The 19943-nt window shown below is 45.0% G+C and overlaps 1 protein-coding gene across 1 annotated transcript in view; it reads left to right on the forward strand.

Annotated features, from left to right (window-relative positions):
• Positions 1-10535: 10535 nt before the first annotated feature.
• chrnb2 (cholinergic receptor, nicotinic, beta 2) overlaps positions 10536-19943 on the forward strand; it is a 38147-nt gene continuing 28739 nt past the window's right edge. Inside the window, 1 exon segment of the mRNA XM_045698751.1 lies at positions 10536-10817. Within this exon segment, the coding sequence (XP_045554707.1) occupies positions 10772-10817 (46 nt within the window). The 5' untranslated portion in view covers positions 10536-10771.

Below are 19943 nucleotides of genomic sequence, written 5' to 3' on the forward strand. Positions count from 1 at the left end.
AGAATTAGAGAGTGCATATTTAAATACACACAGGACACCGGATAAGACAAGAGAAATACTCCAGATGTAACAGACTGACCCTAGCCCCCCGACACATAAACTACTGCAGCATAAATACTGGAGGCTGAGACAGGAGGGAGCAGAAGACACTGTGGCCCCATCCGATGATACCCCCGGACAGGGCCAAACAGGCAGGATATAACCCCACCCACTTTGCCAAAGCACAGCCCCCACACCACTAGAGGGATGTCTCCAACCACCAACTTACCGTCCTAAGACAAGGCCGAGTATAGCCCACAACGATCTCCGCCATGGCACAACCCAAGGGGGGGCGCCAACCCAGACAGGAAGACCACGTCAGTGACTCAACCCACTCAAGTGACACACCCCTCCCATGGACGGCATGGAAGAACACCAGTAGGCCAGTGACTCAGCCCCTGTAAAAGGGTTAGAGGCAGAGAATCCCAGTGGAAAGAGGGGAACCGGCAAGGCAGAGACAGCAAGGGCGGTTCGTTGCTCCAGCCTTTCCGTTCACCTTCACACTCCTGGGCCAGACTATACTTAATCATAGGACCTACTGAAGAGATAAGTCTTCAGTAAAGACTTAAAGGTTGAGACTGAGTCTGCGTCTCTCACATTGGTAGGCAGACCATTCCATAAAAATGGAGCTCTATAGGAGAAAGCCCTACCTCCAGCCGTTTGCTTAGAAATTCTAGGGACAATTAGGAGGCCTGCGTCTTGTGACCGTAGCGTACGTGTAGGTATGTACGGCAGGACCAAATCGGAAAGATAGGTAGGAGCAAGCCCATGTAATGCTTTGTAGGTTAGCAGTAAAACCTTGAAATCAGCCCTTGCCTATTGGGAGGAGAAAGAAGGGGGGAGGGAGACAGAGAGAGGGAGGGAAGAGAGATGGAGACAGGGAGGGAAGAGAGACAGAGAGGGAGAGACGGAGACAGAGAGGGAGAGACGGAGGCAGAGTGAGGGAGGGAAGAGAGACAGAGAGAGATAGTGAAGGAGGGAGGGGACTGGATGGAGAGAGAGAGACTGCAACATAAAAAGAGCTATGAATAACGGTGAAATAGCGTGGCCGTACGCATAGCTCCCTGTTTGTGAATGAAGAGCAGTGAGATGGAAGTCAGAGGAGAAACAGAAATAAAGTCATTTACTGGCCCTCTGACCCTCCTGCCATAGCTACACTCCCCAAAACACTTCCTGTGACAGACCCGCTCTGCACAACCAACACCATCCATCCATCCAACTCTTTTCTTCCCTCCCTTTCTCTCTCTCCCTCCGTCTGTCTCCCTCGTCCGTTCCTCAATGGTCTCTCATTTAGAGAGCTATAAATAGGTCACAGTGAGCTAGAGGCAGAGGAGATGGACGTACAATCGCCGCTGTGTCCGTATGTCAGTCAGTCTGTCGTACACTCACCCACACATCCATCCACCCTTCCATAACTCAATCCGTCCGTCCATCTTTCGCACTGAGTCCATTGGTTTGTCTGTATGTCTAGCTGATGGGGATAGAGTTTGCTGGCTGTGTGAACACATCCATATGTTCCATACATCCAGCACTATAACATTAACCCTAGCACAGTCAGTCCCTACACCGCCACAACATCTGAACCTGTTGAGTTGATAGTGCAGCAGTCAGATCTGAATATGTGACAGTCAAGCAGTGTCACTCACACAACAGAATGCAGCAGGCAATGTCTGCAGTCGAAGGAGAGAGGATGACAGAGGGGGGGGGGACTAAGGGACAGAGAGAAGGAGGGAGCGTAAGGGAGTGTGAGGGGAAGACAAGCACTCATGGGGGTCCCAGCTTCTAAATAATTCAGAGAGAGACTCTAAGCACTCAGTACAGAGGAGGAGCACTGTCAGGTCAACTCATTCAGAGCAGAGAGAGAGCGAGAGAGAGAGAGAGAGAGAGAGAGAGAGAGGAGGGGGAGAGAGACAGGTGGGGGAGAGAGGGAGAGGGGAGAGAGAGAGGGATGAAGGGGAGAGAGATGGGGGAGAGGGAGGAGGGTGGAGGGTGGAGAGAGAGAGATCGGGGAGAGATGAGAGGGGGAGAAGTCGGGAGAGAGTGGGAGTGGGGAGAGAGAGGTGGGGAAGAGATGAGAGGGGGAGAGGTGGGGGAAAGAGAGAAGCGGTAGAGAGGAGAGAAAGAGTGGGGGGAGAGGAAGAGAGAGATAGACGGGTGCAAGAGAGAGCACAGATGGACTACATAGCGAGTACAGAGAAAGTACATAGAGAGTACAGAGAGAGTACAGAGAGAGAGTACAGAGTACAGAGAGAATACAGAGGGAGTACATAGAGAGTACAGAGAGAGTTCAAAGAGAGAGTACAGAGAGAGTACAGAGAGAATACAGAGAGAGTACAGAGAAAATACAGAGAGCGAGTACATAGAGAGTACAGAGAGAGTACAGAGAGAGTACAGAGTACAGAGAGAATACAGAGGGAGTACATAGAAAGTACAGAGAGAGTACAGAGAGAGTACAGAGTACAGAGAGAATACAGAGAGAGTACATAGAGAGTACAGAGTACAGAGAAAATACAGAGAGAGTGCATAGATTGTACAGAGAGAGTACAGAGAGAGAGAGCAGAGAGAATACAGAGAGAGTACATAGAGAGTACAGAGATAGTGCGGAGAGAGTACATAGAGTACAGAGAGAGAGCGTACATAGAGAGAGTACAGAGAGAGAGAGTACAGAGAGAGTACAGAGAGAGAGTACAGAGTACAAAGAGAATACAGAGAGAGTACATACAGAGTACAGAGAGAATACAGAGGGAGTACATAGAGAGTACAGAGAGAATACAGAGAGAGAGTACAGAGAGAGTACAGAGAGAGTACAGCGAGAGAGTACAGAGAGAGAGAGTACAGAGAGAGAGTACATAGAGAGTACAGAGAGAGTACAGAGAGAGAGAGTACAGAGAGAGAGAGAGTACATAGAGAGTACAGAGAGAGAGAATAGAGAGTACAGAGAGTACAGAGATAGTGCGGAGAGAGTACATAGAGAGAGTACAGAGAGAGAGAGAGTACATAGAGAGAGTACAGAGAGAGTACAGAGAGAGAGTACAGAGTACAGAGAGAGTACATAGAGAGTACATAGACAGTACAGAGAGAGAGTACAGAGAGAGTACATAGAGAGAACAGAGAGAATACAGAGAGAGAGTACAGAGAGAGAGAGTACAGAGAGAGTACAGAGAGAGTACAGCGAGAGAGTACAGCGAGAGTACAGAGAGAGACTACAGAGAGAGAGTACAGAGAGAGAGAGTACAGAGAGAGAGTACAGAGAGAGAGAGTACAGAGAGAGAGTACAGAGAGAGAGTACAGAGAGAGTACATAGAGAGAGTACAGAGAGAGTACAGAGAGAGTACAGAGAGAGAGAGTACAGAGAGAGAGAGTACAGAGAGAGTACAGAGAGAGAGAGTACAGCGAGAGTACATAGAGAGTACAGAGAGAGAGAGTACAGAGTGAGAGTACAGACAGAGAGAGTACAGAGAGAGAGAGTACAGAGAGAGTACAGAGAGAGTACAGAGAGAGTACATAGAGAGTACAGAGAGAGTACATAGAGAGTACATAGAGAGTACAGAGAGAGAGAGAGTACAGAGTACATAGAGAGTACGGAGAGAGAGTACAGAGAGAGTACAGAGAGAGAGAGTACAGAGAGAGTACAGTGAGAGAGTACAGAGAGAGAGTACAGAGAGAGTACAGAGAGAGAGTACAGAGAGAGAGAATACAGAGAGTACAGAGAGAGTACAGAGTGAGAGTACAGAGTGAGAGTACAGACAGAGTACAGAGAGAGAGAGTACAGAGAGAGAGTACAGAGAGAGTACAGAGAGAGAGAGAGCACATAGAGAGTACAGAGAGAGAGTACAGAGAGAGTACATAGAGAGTACAGAGAGAGTACATAGAGAGTACAGAGAGAGTACATAGAGTACAGAGAGAGAGAGAGTACAGAGTACATAGAGAGTACATTGCGAGTACAGAGAGAGAGTACAGAGAGAGTACAGAGAGAGAGTACAGAGAGAGTACAGAGAGAGGGTACAGAGAGAGAGAGAGTACAGAGAGAGTACAGAGAGAGAGTACAGAGAGAGAGAATACAGAGAGTACAGAGAGAGCACAGAGAGAGTACAGAGAGGGAAAAGGATCTCACTGTGAACGTGATTGTGTGTGAATGTGTTTTAGTGTGTCTTTGTTTGTGTGTTGTGTTAGAGATGAAAATAGAAGTAGAATGAAAGAGAAACAGGTCATTTTCCTCTCCTCCCTCGCTGTTCTCTTTTTGTCACCACGGCGACCGTCTCCTCCTTCCATCCTCCACTAATGTTGACCTTGTTTACTCTTTCCTCCCTCCTACGCGCCTCTGTTTTTCCTCTCCTCTCCTCTCCTCTCCTCTCCTCTCCTCTCCTCTCCTCTCCTCTCCTCTCCTCTCCTCTCCTCTCCTCTCCTCTCCTCTCCTCTCCTCCCTCCCTCTGTTTGTCTCCTATTCCTCCCTCCTTTACCACAGTACTTCCTTCCTTCATCACTTGAACACCAGTGAGCTTCTCATTTCATTTCAGGAACTAAATCTTCCCCCCTATTTCTCCCCAAGAAACAGGCGTTCCTCTCTCATATCAGCAGTCTAAATGAGAACAATCACTAGATGATCAGAACTTCATACAGTTACAATAACCCACCATGTTTTAGACTTATTCCTCCTTTCCTCCACCTTTCTCCCTCCTCCTCTCTTCTTCTTCCACATCCTCAGTCCCTCCTCCACCTTTCTCCCTCCTCCTCCCTTCTTCTTCCACATCCTCAGTCCCTCCTCCACCTATCTCCCTCCTCCTCCCTTCTTCTTCCACATCCTCAGTCCCTCCTCCACCTATCTCCCTCCTCCTCCCTTCTTCTTCTTCCACATCCTCAGTCCCTCCTCCACCTTTCTCCCTCCTCCTCCCTTCTTCTTCCACATCCTCAGTCCCTCCTCCACCTTTCTCCCTCCTCCTCCCTTCTTCTTCCACATCCTCAGTCCTTCCTCCACCTTTCCTTCCCCTTTCCTCCACCTTTCTCCCTCCTCCTCCCTTCTTCTTCCACATCCTCAGTCCCTCCTCCACCTTTCTCCCTCCTCCTCCCTTCTGCTTCCCACTTTTTTTCAGGGGGTGCTGCAGTACATTCAGCACCCCTAGTTCCCGCGGCTATGCTCACCCCCTTTCCTACTCCACCACTGGTTGTCATTGGGAAGGTGGAGTGGAGTTCACTTCTATCAGGGACCCTGAGGGGGAGAGGACCAAAATGGACTTTTACCCTCAGAGAGGAGAATGGACTGACATAAAGGAGGAGAAGAGAGAAGAGGAGAGGAGGAGGAGGGAGAGGAGAAATGAAAGGAGAGGGAAGAAAGGGGAGAAGAGGAGAGAAAGGGATGAGGAGAGGAGGGGGAAGAGGAAAGGGGATGAGACAGAGGGATGAGGAGAGGAGAGGAGAGGAGAGGAGAGGAGAGGAGAGGAGAGGAGAGGAGAGGAGAGGGGAGAGGAGGAGAAAAATGGATGAGACAGAGGGATGAGAGGAGGAGAGGAGATGAGAGGGAAGAGAAAAAGGGATGAGACAGAGGGATGAGAGGAGGAGAGGAGACCCTCATAGCTTTCCTGTGGCTATAATTATTCATGGCCTAATGACTACACAACTTGTGACTCTCAACTGTAGAAAAACACTGTTTGAAGGATGGAGAGAACAGAGTGAGAACAGAGTGAGGGAGCCAGGGGGAGAATAGGAGAGAGAGAGAGTACAGATTAATAAAGAGTAGTGTGAAAGAGAGAGAGAGAGAGAGAGAGAGAGAGAGAGAGAGAGAGAGAGAGAGAGAGAGAGAGGGAAAAAGAGAGAGAAACAGCAGGAGAGAAGCAGCAGGAGAGAAGTGAGCAAACAGAGGGAGGGAGTGTGGAGAAGAGAGGGAATAACAGTGAAAGTGTTTGTGCATGTGTGACTGTGTGTGCGTGTGACTGTGTGTGCGTGCGTGCGTGTGTGTGTGCGTGTGTGTGTGACTGTCTTAAAGAGATGTATTGAGGTATTCTAGCCAGCGGGCACATATAGTACGTGTTGAGATGTGAATGTTAAGTCGCTGTCAGCTCTGTCACAGTCAGATTCATCCTCGGGACTGGGGACAGACCCAGGCCGCAACACACACACACACACGTCACAGACACAGCCATATGCACGCACACACACAGCCATACACATGCACATGTACAGACACACCTCTCTGCGACCCCCCACTATCAGTGAATGACATGCTTTTCCATCACTAAGTCACATGCCAGGCAGAGAGCAGGAGAAAGCATGCAGGTAGACTGCTGGACCACACACAGACTACTGGACCACAGACAGACTACTAGACCACAGACAGACTACTGGACCTCAGACAGACTACTGGACCACAGACAGACTACTAGACCACAGACAGACTACTAGACCACAGACAGACTGCTGGACCACACACAGACTACTGGACCACACACAGACTACTGGACCACAGACAGACTACTAGACCACAGACAGACTACTGGACCTCAGACAGACTGCTGGACCACACACAGACTACTGGACCACAGACAGACTACTGGACCACACACAGACTACTAGACCACAGACAGACTACTGGACCACAGACTCCTGGAGCACAGACAGACTACTAGTCCACAGACAAACCACTGGACCACAGACAGACTACTAAACCACAGACAGACTACTAGACCACAGACAGACTACTAGTTCACAGACAGACTACTAGACCACATACTGACTACTGGAGCACAAACTACTGAAGCACAGATAGACTACTAGTTCACAGACAGACTACTGGACCACAGACAGACTACTGGACCACAGACAGACTCCTGGACCACAGACAGACTACTAAACCACAGACAGACTACTGGACCACAGACAGACTCCTGGACCACAGACAAACTACTAGACCACATACTGACTACTAAACCACAGACAGACTACTGGACCACAGACAGACTACTGGACCACAGACAAACTACTAGACCACATACTGACTACTGGAACACAAACTACTGAAGCACAGATAGACTACTAGTTCACAGATAGACTACTGGACCACAGACAGACTACTGGACCACAGACAAACTACTAGACCACATACTGACTACTGGAACACAAACTACTGAAGCACAGATAGACTACTAGTTCACAGATAGACTACTGGACCACAAACAGACTACTGGACCACAGACAGACTACTAAACCACAGACAGACAACTGGACCACAGACAGACTACTAAACCACAGACAGACTACTAAACCACAGACAGACTACTGGACCACAGACAGACTACTAAACCACAGACAGACTACTGGACCACAGACAGACTACTGGACCACAGACAGACTACTGGACCACAGACAGACTACTAAGCCACAGACAGACTACTGGACCACAGACAGACTACTGGACCACAGACAGACTACTGGACCACAGACAGACTACTAAACCACAGACAGACTACTAAACCACAGACAGACTACTGGACCACAGACAGACTACTGGACCACAGACAGACTACTAAACCACAGACAGACTACTGGACCACAGACAGACTACTGGACCACAGACAGACTACTGGACCACAGACAGACTACTAAACCACAGACAGACTCCTGGACCACAGACAAACTACTAGACCACATACTGACTACTGGAACACAAACTACTGAAGCACAGATAGACTACTTGTCCACAGACAGACTACTAGACCACAGACAGACTACTGGACCACAAACAGACTACTGACCAGACATACTACTGGACAAGACAGACTACTGGACTACAAACAGACTCAGTCAAAATGTCAGTTGGTCATGTTGAGTGGATGGAAATATGCCCCTTTAACCGAGGCCTGATTTTCGAAAGGTTTGATAAATCCTGCTATTCAAACCTGGTAGCTTTGTCTCTATGCCTATTTACTAAATGTAGGGAGACATAGGCAGAGTCAGACACATGGCCTAATTGTTGGCATCATAGTTGATTCATTTAAACATCGTTTTGCTATTTTAGGTCAACAGTCATTTTAATTTCCCCCTCAATATCAAACGAGGATATTGTGATAAATGAAATGACAGCACATGCTGCCAAGTGATGGGAAACTGCTGTACCCCACATCCTCCCCACCTCCCCCTCCCTTTATTTTCTAGCTCATCCATTGCTCAGCACCAACCTGGACTCAGGGGTAGACGTAACATATTAAATGTAATCCAAAAGATGTACTGGTATGATATGCTATGTTTCGTATTGTACAGTGGCTTGTGAAAGTATTCACCCCCTTGGCATTTTTCCTATTTTGTTGCCTTACAACCTGGAATTAAAAGTTATTTTTGGGGGCGTTTGTATCATTTGATGTACACAACATGCATACCACTCTGAAGATGCTAAATATTTTTTATTGTGAAATAAACAAGAAATAAGAAAAAAACAACTTAGAACTTGAGCGTGCATAACTATTCACCCCCCAAGGTCAATACTTTGTAGAGCCACCTTTTCCAGCAATTACAGCTGTAAGTCTCTTGGGGGTATGTCTCTATAAGCTTGTCACATCTAGCCACTGGGATTTTTGCCCATTCTTCAAGGCAAAACTGCTCCAGCTCCTTCAAGTTGGATGGGTTCCGCTGGTGTACAGCAATCTTTGTCATACCACAGATTCTCATTTGGATTGAGGTCTGGGCTTTGACTTGGCCATTCCAAGAAATGTAAATGTTTCCCCTTAAACCAGTCGAGTGTTGCTTTAGCAGTATGCTTAGGGTCATTGTCCTGCTGGAAGGTGAACCTCCATCCCAGTCTCAAATCTTTGGAAGACTGAAACAGGTTTCCCTCAAAAATGTCCCTGTATTTAGCGCCATTCATCATTCCTTCAATTCTGACCAGTTTCCCAGTCCCTGCTGATGAAAAACATCCCCACATCTTGATGCTGCCACCACCATGCTTCACTGTGGAGATGGTGTTCTTGGGGTGATGAGAGGTGTTGGGTTTGTGCCAGACAAAGTGTTTTTCTTGATGGCCAAAAAGCTCAATTTTAGTCTCATCTGACCAGAGTGCCTTCTTCCATATATTTGGGGAGTCTTCCACATGCCTTTTGGCGAACACCAAACGTGTTTGCTTATTTCTTTCTTTAAGCAATGGCTTTTTTCTGGCCACTCTTCCTTAATGCCCAGCTCTGTGGAGTGTACGGCTTAAAGTGGACATATGGACAGATACTCCCATCTCCGCTGTGGAGCTTTGCAGCTCCTTCAGGGTTATCTTTGGTCTCTTTGTTGCCTCTCTGATTAATGCCCATCTTGCCTGGTCTGTGAGTTTTGGTGGACGGCCCTCTCTTGGCAGGTTTGTTGTGGTGCCATATTCTTTCCATTTTTTAATAATGGATTTAATGGTGCTCCGTGGAGTGTTTAAAGTTTCAGATATTTTTTTAGAACCCAACCCTGATCTGTACTTCTCCACAACTTTGTCCCTGACCTGTTTGGAGAGCTCCTTGATCGTCATGGTGCTGTTTGCTTGGTGGTGCCCCTTGCTTAGTGGTGTTGCAGAATCTTGGGCCTTTATATATATACTGAGATCGTGTGACAGATCATGTGACACTTAGAATGCACACAGGTGGACTTTATTTATATAATTATGTGACTTCTGAAGGTAATTGGTTGCACCAGATCTTATTTAGGGGCTTCATAGCAAAGGGGGTGAATACATATGCACTCACCACTTTTCAATTTTTGAATTTTTTGAATTTTTTGAAACAAGTTATTTTTTACATTTCACTTCACCAATTTGTGTATGTCCATTACATGAAATCCAAATAAAAATCAATTTAAATGACAGGTTGTAATGCAACAAAATAGGAAAAAACGCCAAGGGGGATGAATACTTTTGCAAGGCTCTGTATGTATTAATTTGTGGATGTCCATCATCCATTTCATATGATATGTTAAGAATTACAATTTGTATGATATCTTACAAATTGCAATTTGTACAATATGTTATTATTGCAATTCGTACAATATGTTACAAAATTGCAAACGTATCATATGTTACAAATTCCAAATTGTTTTCGCTAACATGAGTTAGGTGGCTAACAGTAACATTAGCTAGGTGGCTAACATTACCTAGGCTAGGGTTTAGGGTTAAGGTTAGGAGTTAGGTTAAAGGGTTAAGGTTAGGGTCAGGGAGAGGGTTAGCTAACATGCTAAATAGTTGCAAAATAGATCAAAAGTCATAAGAAGTTGCAAAATTGGTAATTCGTTAAAATGCTAAAGTTGTCCGTGATGAGATTGGAAATGCAACTTTTGGGTTGCTATACTTTCGCATTATATTCCCACCCATCCACCTTCGCATTAAATGTCCACCCATCCTCCCGGACCAACCACCATACCACCCTTTAGTTTTTGCCTTAAGTCACCTTCTGTCTTATGTAACCATACCAAACATAAGGTGACTAATTTAAGTATCCCGGATTTACATTTACTATGTTACGTCTAGTCTATAAGACCAGGCTGTTAGCACAACACGGACAGCCAATCCCGCTCTGCTCGACTCCCAAGTATACCTGGAGATTTTAGACACGAATAAAAACTATGTCTGTACTGAGAAGACCTGACGGAACCATGACAGGTACCGAGTGAAGAATTAATAACGGAATATCAAGTAAAGAACACTGCGTGTGTTCCGGAGGCGTTCGCTGTTCGAGTGAGCACCTTTTGGTTCGGAGCGCACACATACGCACGCATCTGAGCAGCGATGGGCGCTTGGACGCTGCTTCTGTGCCTACTCGCCATTGTGAGAGGTGAGTAAGTTGTCTGTCGAGGCTGTTAATGGCTCGCCGGAGCCGGGAATGATGCGCTTTTGTGTGGCTCTTCTCGGTACGACCACGAGGGGCTGAAAGCACCATACATTAGTCTTCTATAGATTTAATAGAAGGATGCTTTGAGGGAGGGAGAGTTCGATAAAATGAGAGGAGAAGACAAGATAGAGATAATGACTGTTTCATTGCTGTGTCACCATCGTTCTCATAACGGCTGTGTGTGAGTACGTACTAGGCTACAACGGAATGATGATGTTAGGGAGAAATGATACATCATAACTGCATTACGTTAGGCGCTCAACTGGGGTGATCTTTTATGACAACATTACTGAAGGCAATCAGGAAGACAATATGTATCTTTATGCTACGCGTTCATATATTGTAGAATGCAATACAATAGAGAAGGTGAGTTCCCCTCCCCAGTGGCGGTTCTAGACCATTTCAACTGGGGGGACCAAGCTGGGGCAAGTTGTACTGTTAGAGGGGCCAGTTACATTAGACGTTACTGTTGTCATATCGTTTTCTTCACTGCATTGCAGGCATTAGCAGGCAAAAGACCATGTTCATAATCATCATCGTTGCCACTGTCTAATAAAGGATGTAGAAGAAGAATGATAGCAAAAATGTGTTATGTAAAAATTATTTCATAATCCACATTTAGGGGGGCCACAAGGGGGTCCAAAATTGTTGTCACAGGGGCACTGGCCCCCCCTGCCCCCCCCCCAGAACTGCTAGTGCCCCATCTACATTAAAAGACACGTTGAATCCTTTACCCAAGCAATCCATGATTATTGAGTCCCCATTACTGTGTGGATATGTCTTTCTTCCTATTGAGAGAAGCCACATGTTTTTCCCATCAACATAGCCTTTTAGTCTATATTTCTTAGCCTTTATAATGACGTTACATGACTGATAATGGAAGATTATATGTCACTGTATAGCTGGCCTGGCTTATAGTACACAGATCAAGTAACATTATCACCTTAGTGTGGGATCCAAGGTTAGAGGTATGATTGATTTACACACGCACACGCACACACACTACATGCACACGTGGCAGCAGGTAGCCTAGCGGTTAGAGCGTTGTGCCAGTAACTGAAAGGTTGCTAGTTATAACTGAACCGACAAGATAAAAAATCTGTTAATGTGCCCTTGAGCAAGGCACTTAACCCTAATTGCACCAGGGTCACTGTTGATAATGGCAGACCCTGGCCATGACTCCACTCTCCGAGGGTGTCGCAATATAGACGTGTACTTGTGTGAAATAGGACAAATATAAGCACTCACACACACACACATACACCCCCCCACCTACACAATTGAGCCCCCAGTGGACGTGTCATAAAACCTAGCAGACAAACATGGAAATGGTTGGCTCTCGTGTAAATCTCTCTCAGACAAGGAGACTTTTATCTATAAATTCAGCTCTATTTACTCTTGGATTCCAAAATGCTAATTAGCATCAAGTAGACATCATGCAAGACTACAAATCCCTGCACGCTCTTGCACATAGACTACAAATCCCAGAAAGCTCTTGCACTTCATCTCTAGCTGACACGTTTGCTGTCAGCCAGCTATATGAATAAGTTGGCATGGTGTTAGACTGCACTGCTGTATTAAAGCAATTGAGAACTAACTTGTTGACATGTTCTGTTGCAGATTCAAAGCCAGATTAACTCATTGCAGAATGTCTCCATAATCATGAATGAATAAGCATATTTTTTTGACAAGACCGCACCAGTCACCCATCAATCACGTCAAACACCTGTGAGAGCGAAATTACAAGATGATGTTATAATACTGTTATTGCATCAAATGGTTGTTTTCTAGGGAGTTTTTCCTAGCCACTGTGCTTCTACATCTGCATTGCTTGCTGTTTGGGGTTTTAGGCTGGGTTTCTGTACAGCACTTTGAGATATCAGCTGATGTAAGAAGGGCTATATAAATAAATTTGATTTGATTTGTTTTGTGGAATAGAATAAGGGTCTTATATTATAACACTGTCATCTGGGCATGGTCTTCTGAGTTGGGCCTCTGGGGGCTCAATGCTGACCGTGGATTTACCATGCCTTTGGTGATAAAACCTAAAGACCGCATTCCATAGCATAAGTTTTTGTTTGTGTACTGGGAGGTACCAGGCTGGAGATGGCTCCGGCATGGATAATGATGAGAGGAACTTTGTTTTTGGGGGCCAGACCCTGGTTTCCACACAATGAGAACAGTCTTTACAGTAGATACTGTCTGCTGTGAATTGTCAATTTAGTTTATACAAATCCTAACCTTGTGACCCATTCCACACATCTGTTGTTTGTCATGTAGACTAAGCGGGTGTATCTTTGCAATAAATGATCTTTGTTTCCTTTGTGTCGGGGCTCTCAAGGAATCATATAAGGGTGGTTCGTCGATCAGCCATTACTATTGCAGGGTACTCACATCATTAATTTGTGTGTGTGGTGTGACCTGCTTTCCTTATTAATAAGTGAATTTTGATTAGTTTATATATAAATCTGGCTTGTGTGATGAGTTTGTCTCTCCTCATTTGATAATAAAGAAATAACATCCACACACCTTAACTCCAACAATTAAATTGTTTTAATGAAATCTAAATAGTGAACAATGTATGAATATGCCTTTTATACATAACATATACACATCTGAATGTAAGTAAAGATGAAATGATTTCTTCATCAACACCACAAACCTGGGACATTGAAGAGCACCATATGAACTAGTATTACTATCAGAGAGCACACAGATTCTTCTGATTTTCCATTGTAGGAATTAGACCAGCACAAATAACGCCATGTAAAACAGTATATTGTCATTTTTGGTTGGTGAGTTACAAATGTAGAAACAACTGAATGTGTAAGGTAGCTTTTATATAAAATACTACTCCAGCAGAATGAGAATCACACTTAACAGACTCAAAACAAGGAAGCCATACCTAAACACAGCTATATCAACACCCTTCTGGTAAATGTAACAGGTCCATGAAGCCATGCCTAAACACAGCTATATCAACACCCTTCTGGTAAATGTAACAGGTCCATGAAGCCATGCCTAAACACAGCTATATCAACACCCTTCTGGTAAATGTAACAGGTCCATGAAGCCATGCCTAAACACAGCTATATCAACACCCTTCTGGTAAATGTAACAGGTCCATGAAGCCATGCCTAAACACAGCTATATCAACACTCTTCTGGTAAATGTAACAGGTCCATGAAGCCATGCCTAAACACAGCTATATCAACACCCTTCTGGTAAATGTAACAGGTCCATGAAGCCATGCCTAAACACAGCTATATCAACACCCTTCTGGTAAATGTAACAGGTCCATGAAGCCATGCCTAAACACAGCTATATCAACACCCTTCTGGTAAATGTAACAGGTCCATGAAGCCATGCCTAAACACAGCTATATCAACACCCTTCTGGTAAATGTAACAGGTCCATGAAGCCATGCCTAAACACAGCTATATCAACACCCTTCTGGTAAATGTAACAGGTCCATGAAGCCATGCCTAAACACAGCTATATCAACACCCTTCTGGTAAATGTAACAGGTCCATGAAGCCATGCCTAAACACAGCTATATCAACACCCTTCTGGTAAATGTAACAGGTCCATGAAGCCATGCCTAAACACAGCTATATCAACACCCTTCTGGTAAATGTAACAGGTCCATGAAGCCATGCCTAAACACAGCTATATCAACACCCTTCTGGTAAATGTAACAGGTCCATGAAGCCATACCTAAACACAGCTATATCAACACTCTTCTGGTAAATGTAACAGGTCCATGAAGCCATGACTAAACACAGCTATATCAACACCCTTCTGGTAAATGTAACAGGTCCATGAAGCCATGCCTAAACACAGCTATATCAACACCCTTCTGGTAAATGTAACAGGTCCATGAAGCCATGCCTAAACACAGCTATATCAACACCCTTCTGGTAAATGTAACAGGTCCATGAAGCCATGCCTAAACACAGCTATATCAACACCCTTCTGGTAAATGTAACAGGTCCATGAAGCCATGCCTAAACACAGCTATATCAACACCCTTCTGGTAAATGTAACAGGTCCATGAAGCCATGCCTAAACACAGCTATATCAACACCCTTCTGGTAAATGTAACAGGTCCATGAAGCCATGCCTAAACACAGCTATATCAACACCCTTCTGGTAAATGTAACAGGTCCATGAAGCCATGCCTAAACACAGCTATATCAACACCCTTCTGGTAAATGTAACAGGTCCATGAAGCCATGCCTAAACACAGCTATATCAACACCCTTCTGGTAAATGTAACAGGTCCATGAAGCCATGCCTAAACACAGCTATATCAACACCCTTCTGGTAAATGTAACAGGTCCATGAAGCCATGCCTAAACACAGCTATATCAACACCCTTCTGGTAAATGTAACAGGTCCATGAAGCCATGCCTAAACACAGCTATATCAACACCCTTCTGGTAAATGTAACAGGTCCATGAAGCCATGCCTAAACACAGCTATATCAACACCCTTCTGGTAAATGTAACAGGTCCATGAAGCCATGCCTAAACACAGCTATATCAACACCCTTCTGGTAAATGTAACAGGTCCATGAAGCCATGCCTAAACACAGCTATATCAACACCCTTCTGGTAAATGTAACAGGTCCATGTTGCTGCTATCAATTGTGGGCAGCACCTTTACCACTGCATTCAGTCTGAACCCCAGGATGAGCAGGAGGACAGAATTTACACAGGTGAAAGGAAGGTAGCAAAAACAGTACATCACAACACAAATTCAGGAGAAGAACAAGTGAAGGAAGCAGCATAGGGAAATTGGGTGAACGTAGGGTGGGTTTACAGCGATAAGATGGAGAGTTCCAAAGGGTCTGAAGTTGAGGGACCATGGGGCATGAAAGGCATAGTGTGGAATAAGGGGTAGCTAGAGGGATGGTTGGCCATGGAATAAACATAACATGTGGTGTTGGTGTGCTTCTACACAACGTTTAGGTTGTTGTTACCCATGTCCAGTCATACTCGGGGACTCGGAGTGTGTCCCTCGACGTCATTCCGTCTCAGTTGCAGCATTCAAATCGTGGTCATTGTGTGACATTAAAGACGATGAGTGATCACAGCATTTCCACAAATTGAGCCATAAACAATAGCATTGAGGACAGCATTTTGATGACAACATGGTGGTTTACACTATGTCTACTGTGTGTGAATGATGGAAGAATCTTACCCCAGCTGTAGGTCCATTTGAGTGTGTGTGGCCACGTAGGCCTTCACATCAACCAGTACTGGGACCATTTGAGACTTGTAATGCTTGCTTTCGAAGTGCTGCTTACATTTCTTCGGGTCTGCATATATACTGAACAAAAGTATAAACGCAACATGTAAAGTGTTGGTCCCATGTTTCATGAGCTGAAATAAAAGATCCCAGAAATGTTCCATACTCATAAAAAGCTTATTTCTCTAAAAAAGTTTGTTTACATCCCTGTTAGTGAGAATGTATCCTTTGCCAAGATAATCAAGTCACCTGACAGTTGTGGCATATCAAGAAGCTGATCAAACAGCATGATCATTACACAGGCACGTCTTGTGCTGGGGATGATAAGGCCACTCTAAAATGTACACTTTTGTCACACAAGACAATGCCACAGATGTCTCAAGTTTTGAGGGAGTGTGCAAATCAAATCAAACTTTATTTGCCACATGCGTCAAATACAACAAGTGTAGACTTCACCGTGAAATGCTTACTTACACGCCCTTAACCAACAGTGCAGTTCAAGAAGAAGAAAATATTTACCAAGTAGGCTAAAATAAAAAGTACACAAGAAGAATAACAATAAAGAGGCTATATACAGGGGGCACCGGTACCGAGTCAGAGTGCAGGGGTACAGGCTAGTTGAGGTAATCTGTACATGTAGGTGGGGGCAAAGTGACTATGCAAAGGTAACAAACAAACAGCGAGTAGCAGCAGTGTACAAGGGGGGGGGGGTTCAATGTAAATTGTCCGGTGGCAATTTTTATGAATTGTTCAGCAGTCTTATGGCTTGGGGGTAGAAGCTGTTGAGGAGCCTTTTGGTCCTAGACTTCACGCTCCGGTACCACTTGCCGTGCGGTAGCAGAGAGAACAGTCTATAACTTGGGTGACTGGAGTCTCTGACAATTTTATGGGCTTTCCTCTGACACCGCCTATTATATAGGTCCTGGATGGCAGGAAGCTTGGCCCCAGTAATGTACTGGGCCGTTTGCACTACCCTCTGTAGCGCCTTACGGTCAGATGCCGAGCAGTTGCCATACCAGGCGGTGATGCAACTGGTCAGGATGCTCTCGATGGTGCAGCTGTAGAACCTTTTGAGGATCTGGGGGCCTATGCAAAATCTTTTCAGTCTCCTGAGGGGGGAAAAGGTTTTGTCGTGCCCTCTTCACGATTGTCTTGGTATGTTTGGACCATGATAGTTCGTTGGTGATGTGGACACCAAGGAACTTGAAACGCTCAACCCGATTGGCATGCTGACTGCAGGAATGTCCACCAGAGCTGTTGCCAGATAATTAAATGTTAATTTCTCTACCATAAGCCGCCTCCAAAGTCATTTTTGAGAATTTAGCAGTACATCCAACCTGCCTCACATCTCATGTGACCACGCCAGCCCAGGACCTCCACATCCAGCTTCTTCACCTGCGGAATCATCTGAGACCAACCACCCAGACAGCTGATGAAACTGTGGGTTTGCACAACCAAAGACTTTCTGCACAAACTGTCAGAAACCATCTCAGGGAAGCTGATCAGCGCGCTTGCCGTCCTCACCAGGGTCTTGACTTGACTGCAGTTTGGAGTTGTAACTGACTTCAGCAGGCAAATGCTCACCTTCGATGGCCACTGGCACGCTGGAGAAGTATGCCCTTCACAGATTAATCACAGTTTCAACTGTACCGGGCAGATGGCAGACAGCGAGTATGGCGTTGTGTGGGCGAGCGGTATGCTGATGTCAACGTTGTGAACAGAGTGTCCCATGGTGGCGGTAGGGTTATGGTATGGGCAGGCATAAGCTATGGACCACGAACACAATTGCATTTTATCGATGGCAATTTGAATGAACAGAGATACTGTGACAAGATCATTGTTGTGCCATTCATCAGCCGCCATCACCTCATGTTTCAGCATGATGATGCACGGTCCCATGTCGCAAGGATCTGTACACAATTCCTGGAAGCTGAAAATGTCCCAGTTCTTCCATGGCCTGCATACTCCCCAGACATGTCAGCCATTGAGCATGTTTGGGATGCTCTGGATTGACGTGTATGACAGCGTGCTCCAGTTCCTGCCAATATATAGCAACTTCGCACAGCCATTGAAGAGGAGTGAGACAACAGGCCACAATAAACAGCCTGATAAACTCTATGTGAAGCGAGATGTGTCGTGCTGCATGAGACAAATGGTGGTCACACCAGATACTGACTGGTTTTCTGATCCACACTCCTACCTTTTTTAAAAGTTGTCTGTGACTAACATACAGTATGCATATCTGTATTCCTAGTCATGTGAAATCCATCGATTAGGGCCAAATGTATTTATTTTAATTGACTGATTTCCTTACATTAACTGTAATTTAGTTAAATCTTTGAAATTGTTGCATGTTGCGTTTTATATTTTTGTTCAGTGAATAAAGATCAACTACAAAATGAAAAAAGTTAACAACCTGTAGCTTAGCTTGAATTCAAAGTTGTCACTAATGATAAACTAAGCAATACAATGCAGCAAACTACTACAAACTGTTCCACACAGGCCAGTACAACAGCCTACACATTGAGAGGAACCTAAAGGCACATACAGTAGCATCCAATACTACTCACCTGACAGACAGGGCAGGTGTGGACCAGTGCTGCCTTGGCTGAGGTCTTCTGGTTCGCCGCTGCTCCCTTCTTAGCAGCCGCCTCAGTGGCCTCAGTCAACAAGTTCAACTTGAGTGGAGCATGAATTATATATCAATACCCCCCACCCCGCCTACTAGCTATACTAATGATCTGCTGTCCAGAGGATAACAGTAAACATATCAATGTTTTCCCGCTGTAAAGACTCGAGAGGATGCTAATCAGTCCATCTCCAAAACCTTTCAAAAAGCCAGACTAAAATATCCCATCTAGCTAGGGTAGCTACAAGTCAAGTACTACTTGAAGTAGGAAACCCACCCCTCACCCACAGACACAAACAAACATTATCAAGAACGCCTAGCCCTAGCATCTCACGATCTAAGTTAGCTAGCTAGTTCACTAGCAAGCTAGACTGTTGGTTAATAAAAGCCAAAGAAATCTAAACTCATGCATTTAAATGGCTAGACAAATAGACTGCTAATCTATCCAGGCTAATGTTGCTAACTAGCTAACCATGAGCTAACAAGCTAGATAACAGGCATTTACAATTTAAAACTTTCCCAAGACAGTTCACAGAATTGTAAATTTAAACAACTTTAGCCAATGTATTAATTACTAACATTAGATAGTTCATCTAGAGATTCTTACCTACCTCAATTCGTCAGTCTCGTCGAGGTCATAATGGCCCTGGTGACATGAAGCTTGAGACAGGCATTTGTAATTCTGTATGATAACCAAATTAGCAGCTAATTAGCATTTCATTATTTTGGGGTGGGGGGGGTTGTAAGTACAGGCGAATATATTGATAAAAGTAATCTTTTCAGAGAGAGATTTACAAGGTTATCAAAACGCCAGGGTACGCCTACACAAAATACAGTTCTTACTTGGGAAGGGTTTCTAAAATCCATAATGGATAAAATGAATGGTTGGCAAATTGTTCAAACCATTTCCACTGCTAGGTTTTATGGGTATTATGACTCATACTGTGGGGCTCAATACACACACACAACACACACACACACACACACACACACACACACACACACACACACACACACACACACACACACACACACACACACACACACACACAGAACCATTGCCAAGAAATGCGTTCACACTTTGCTGAGCAATCTGTCTGAGACTAAGGAAAACTACGAGTATAGAAAGTTGGGGGCCACAGTGGACCCCAACCTCTATATCTGCATGCCAACTAGGTGGCTGCTGT

Source organism: Salmo salar, chromosome ssa02 (genome assembly GCF_905237065.1).
Source record: "Salmo salar chromosome ssa02, Ssal_v3.1, whole genome shotgun sequence".
In the NCBI taxonomy this organism is placed as follows: domain Eukaryota; kingdom Metazoa; phylum Chordata; class Actinopteri; order Salmoniformes; family Salmonidae; genus Salmo; species Salmo salar.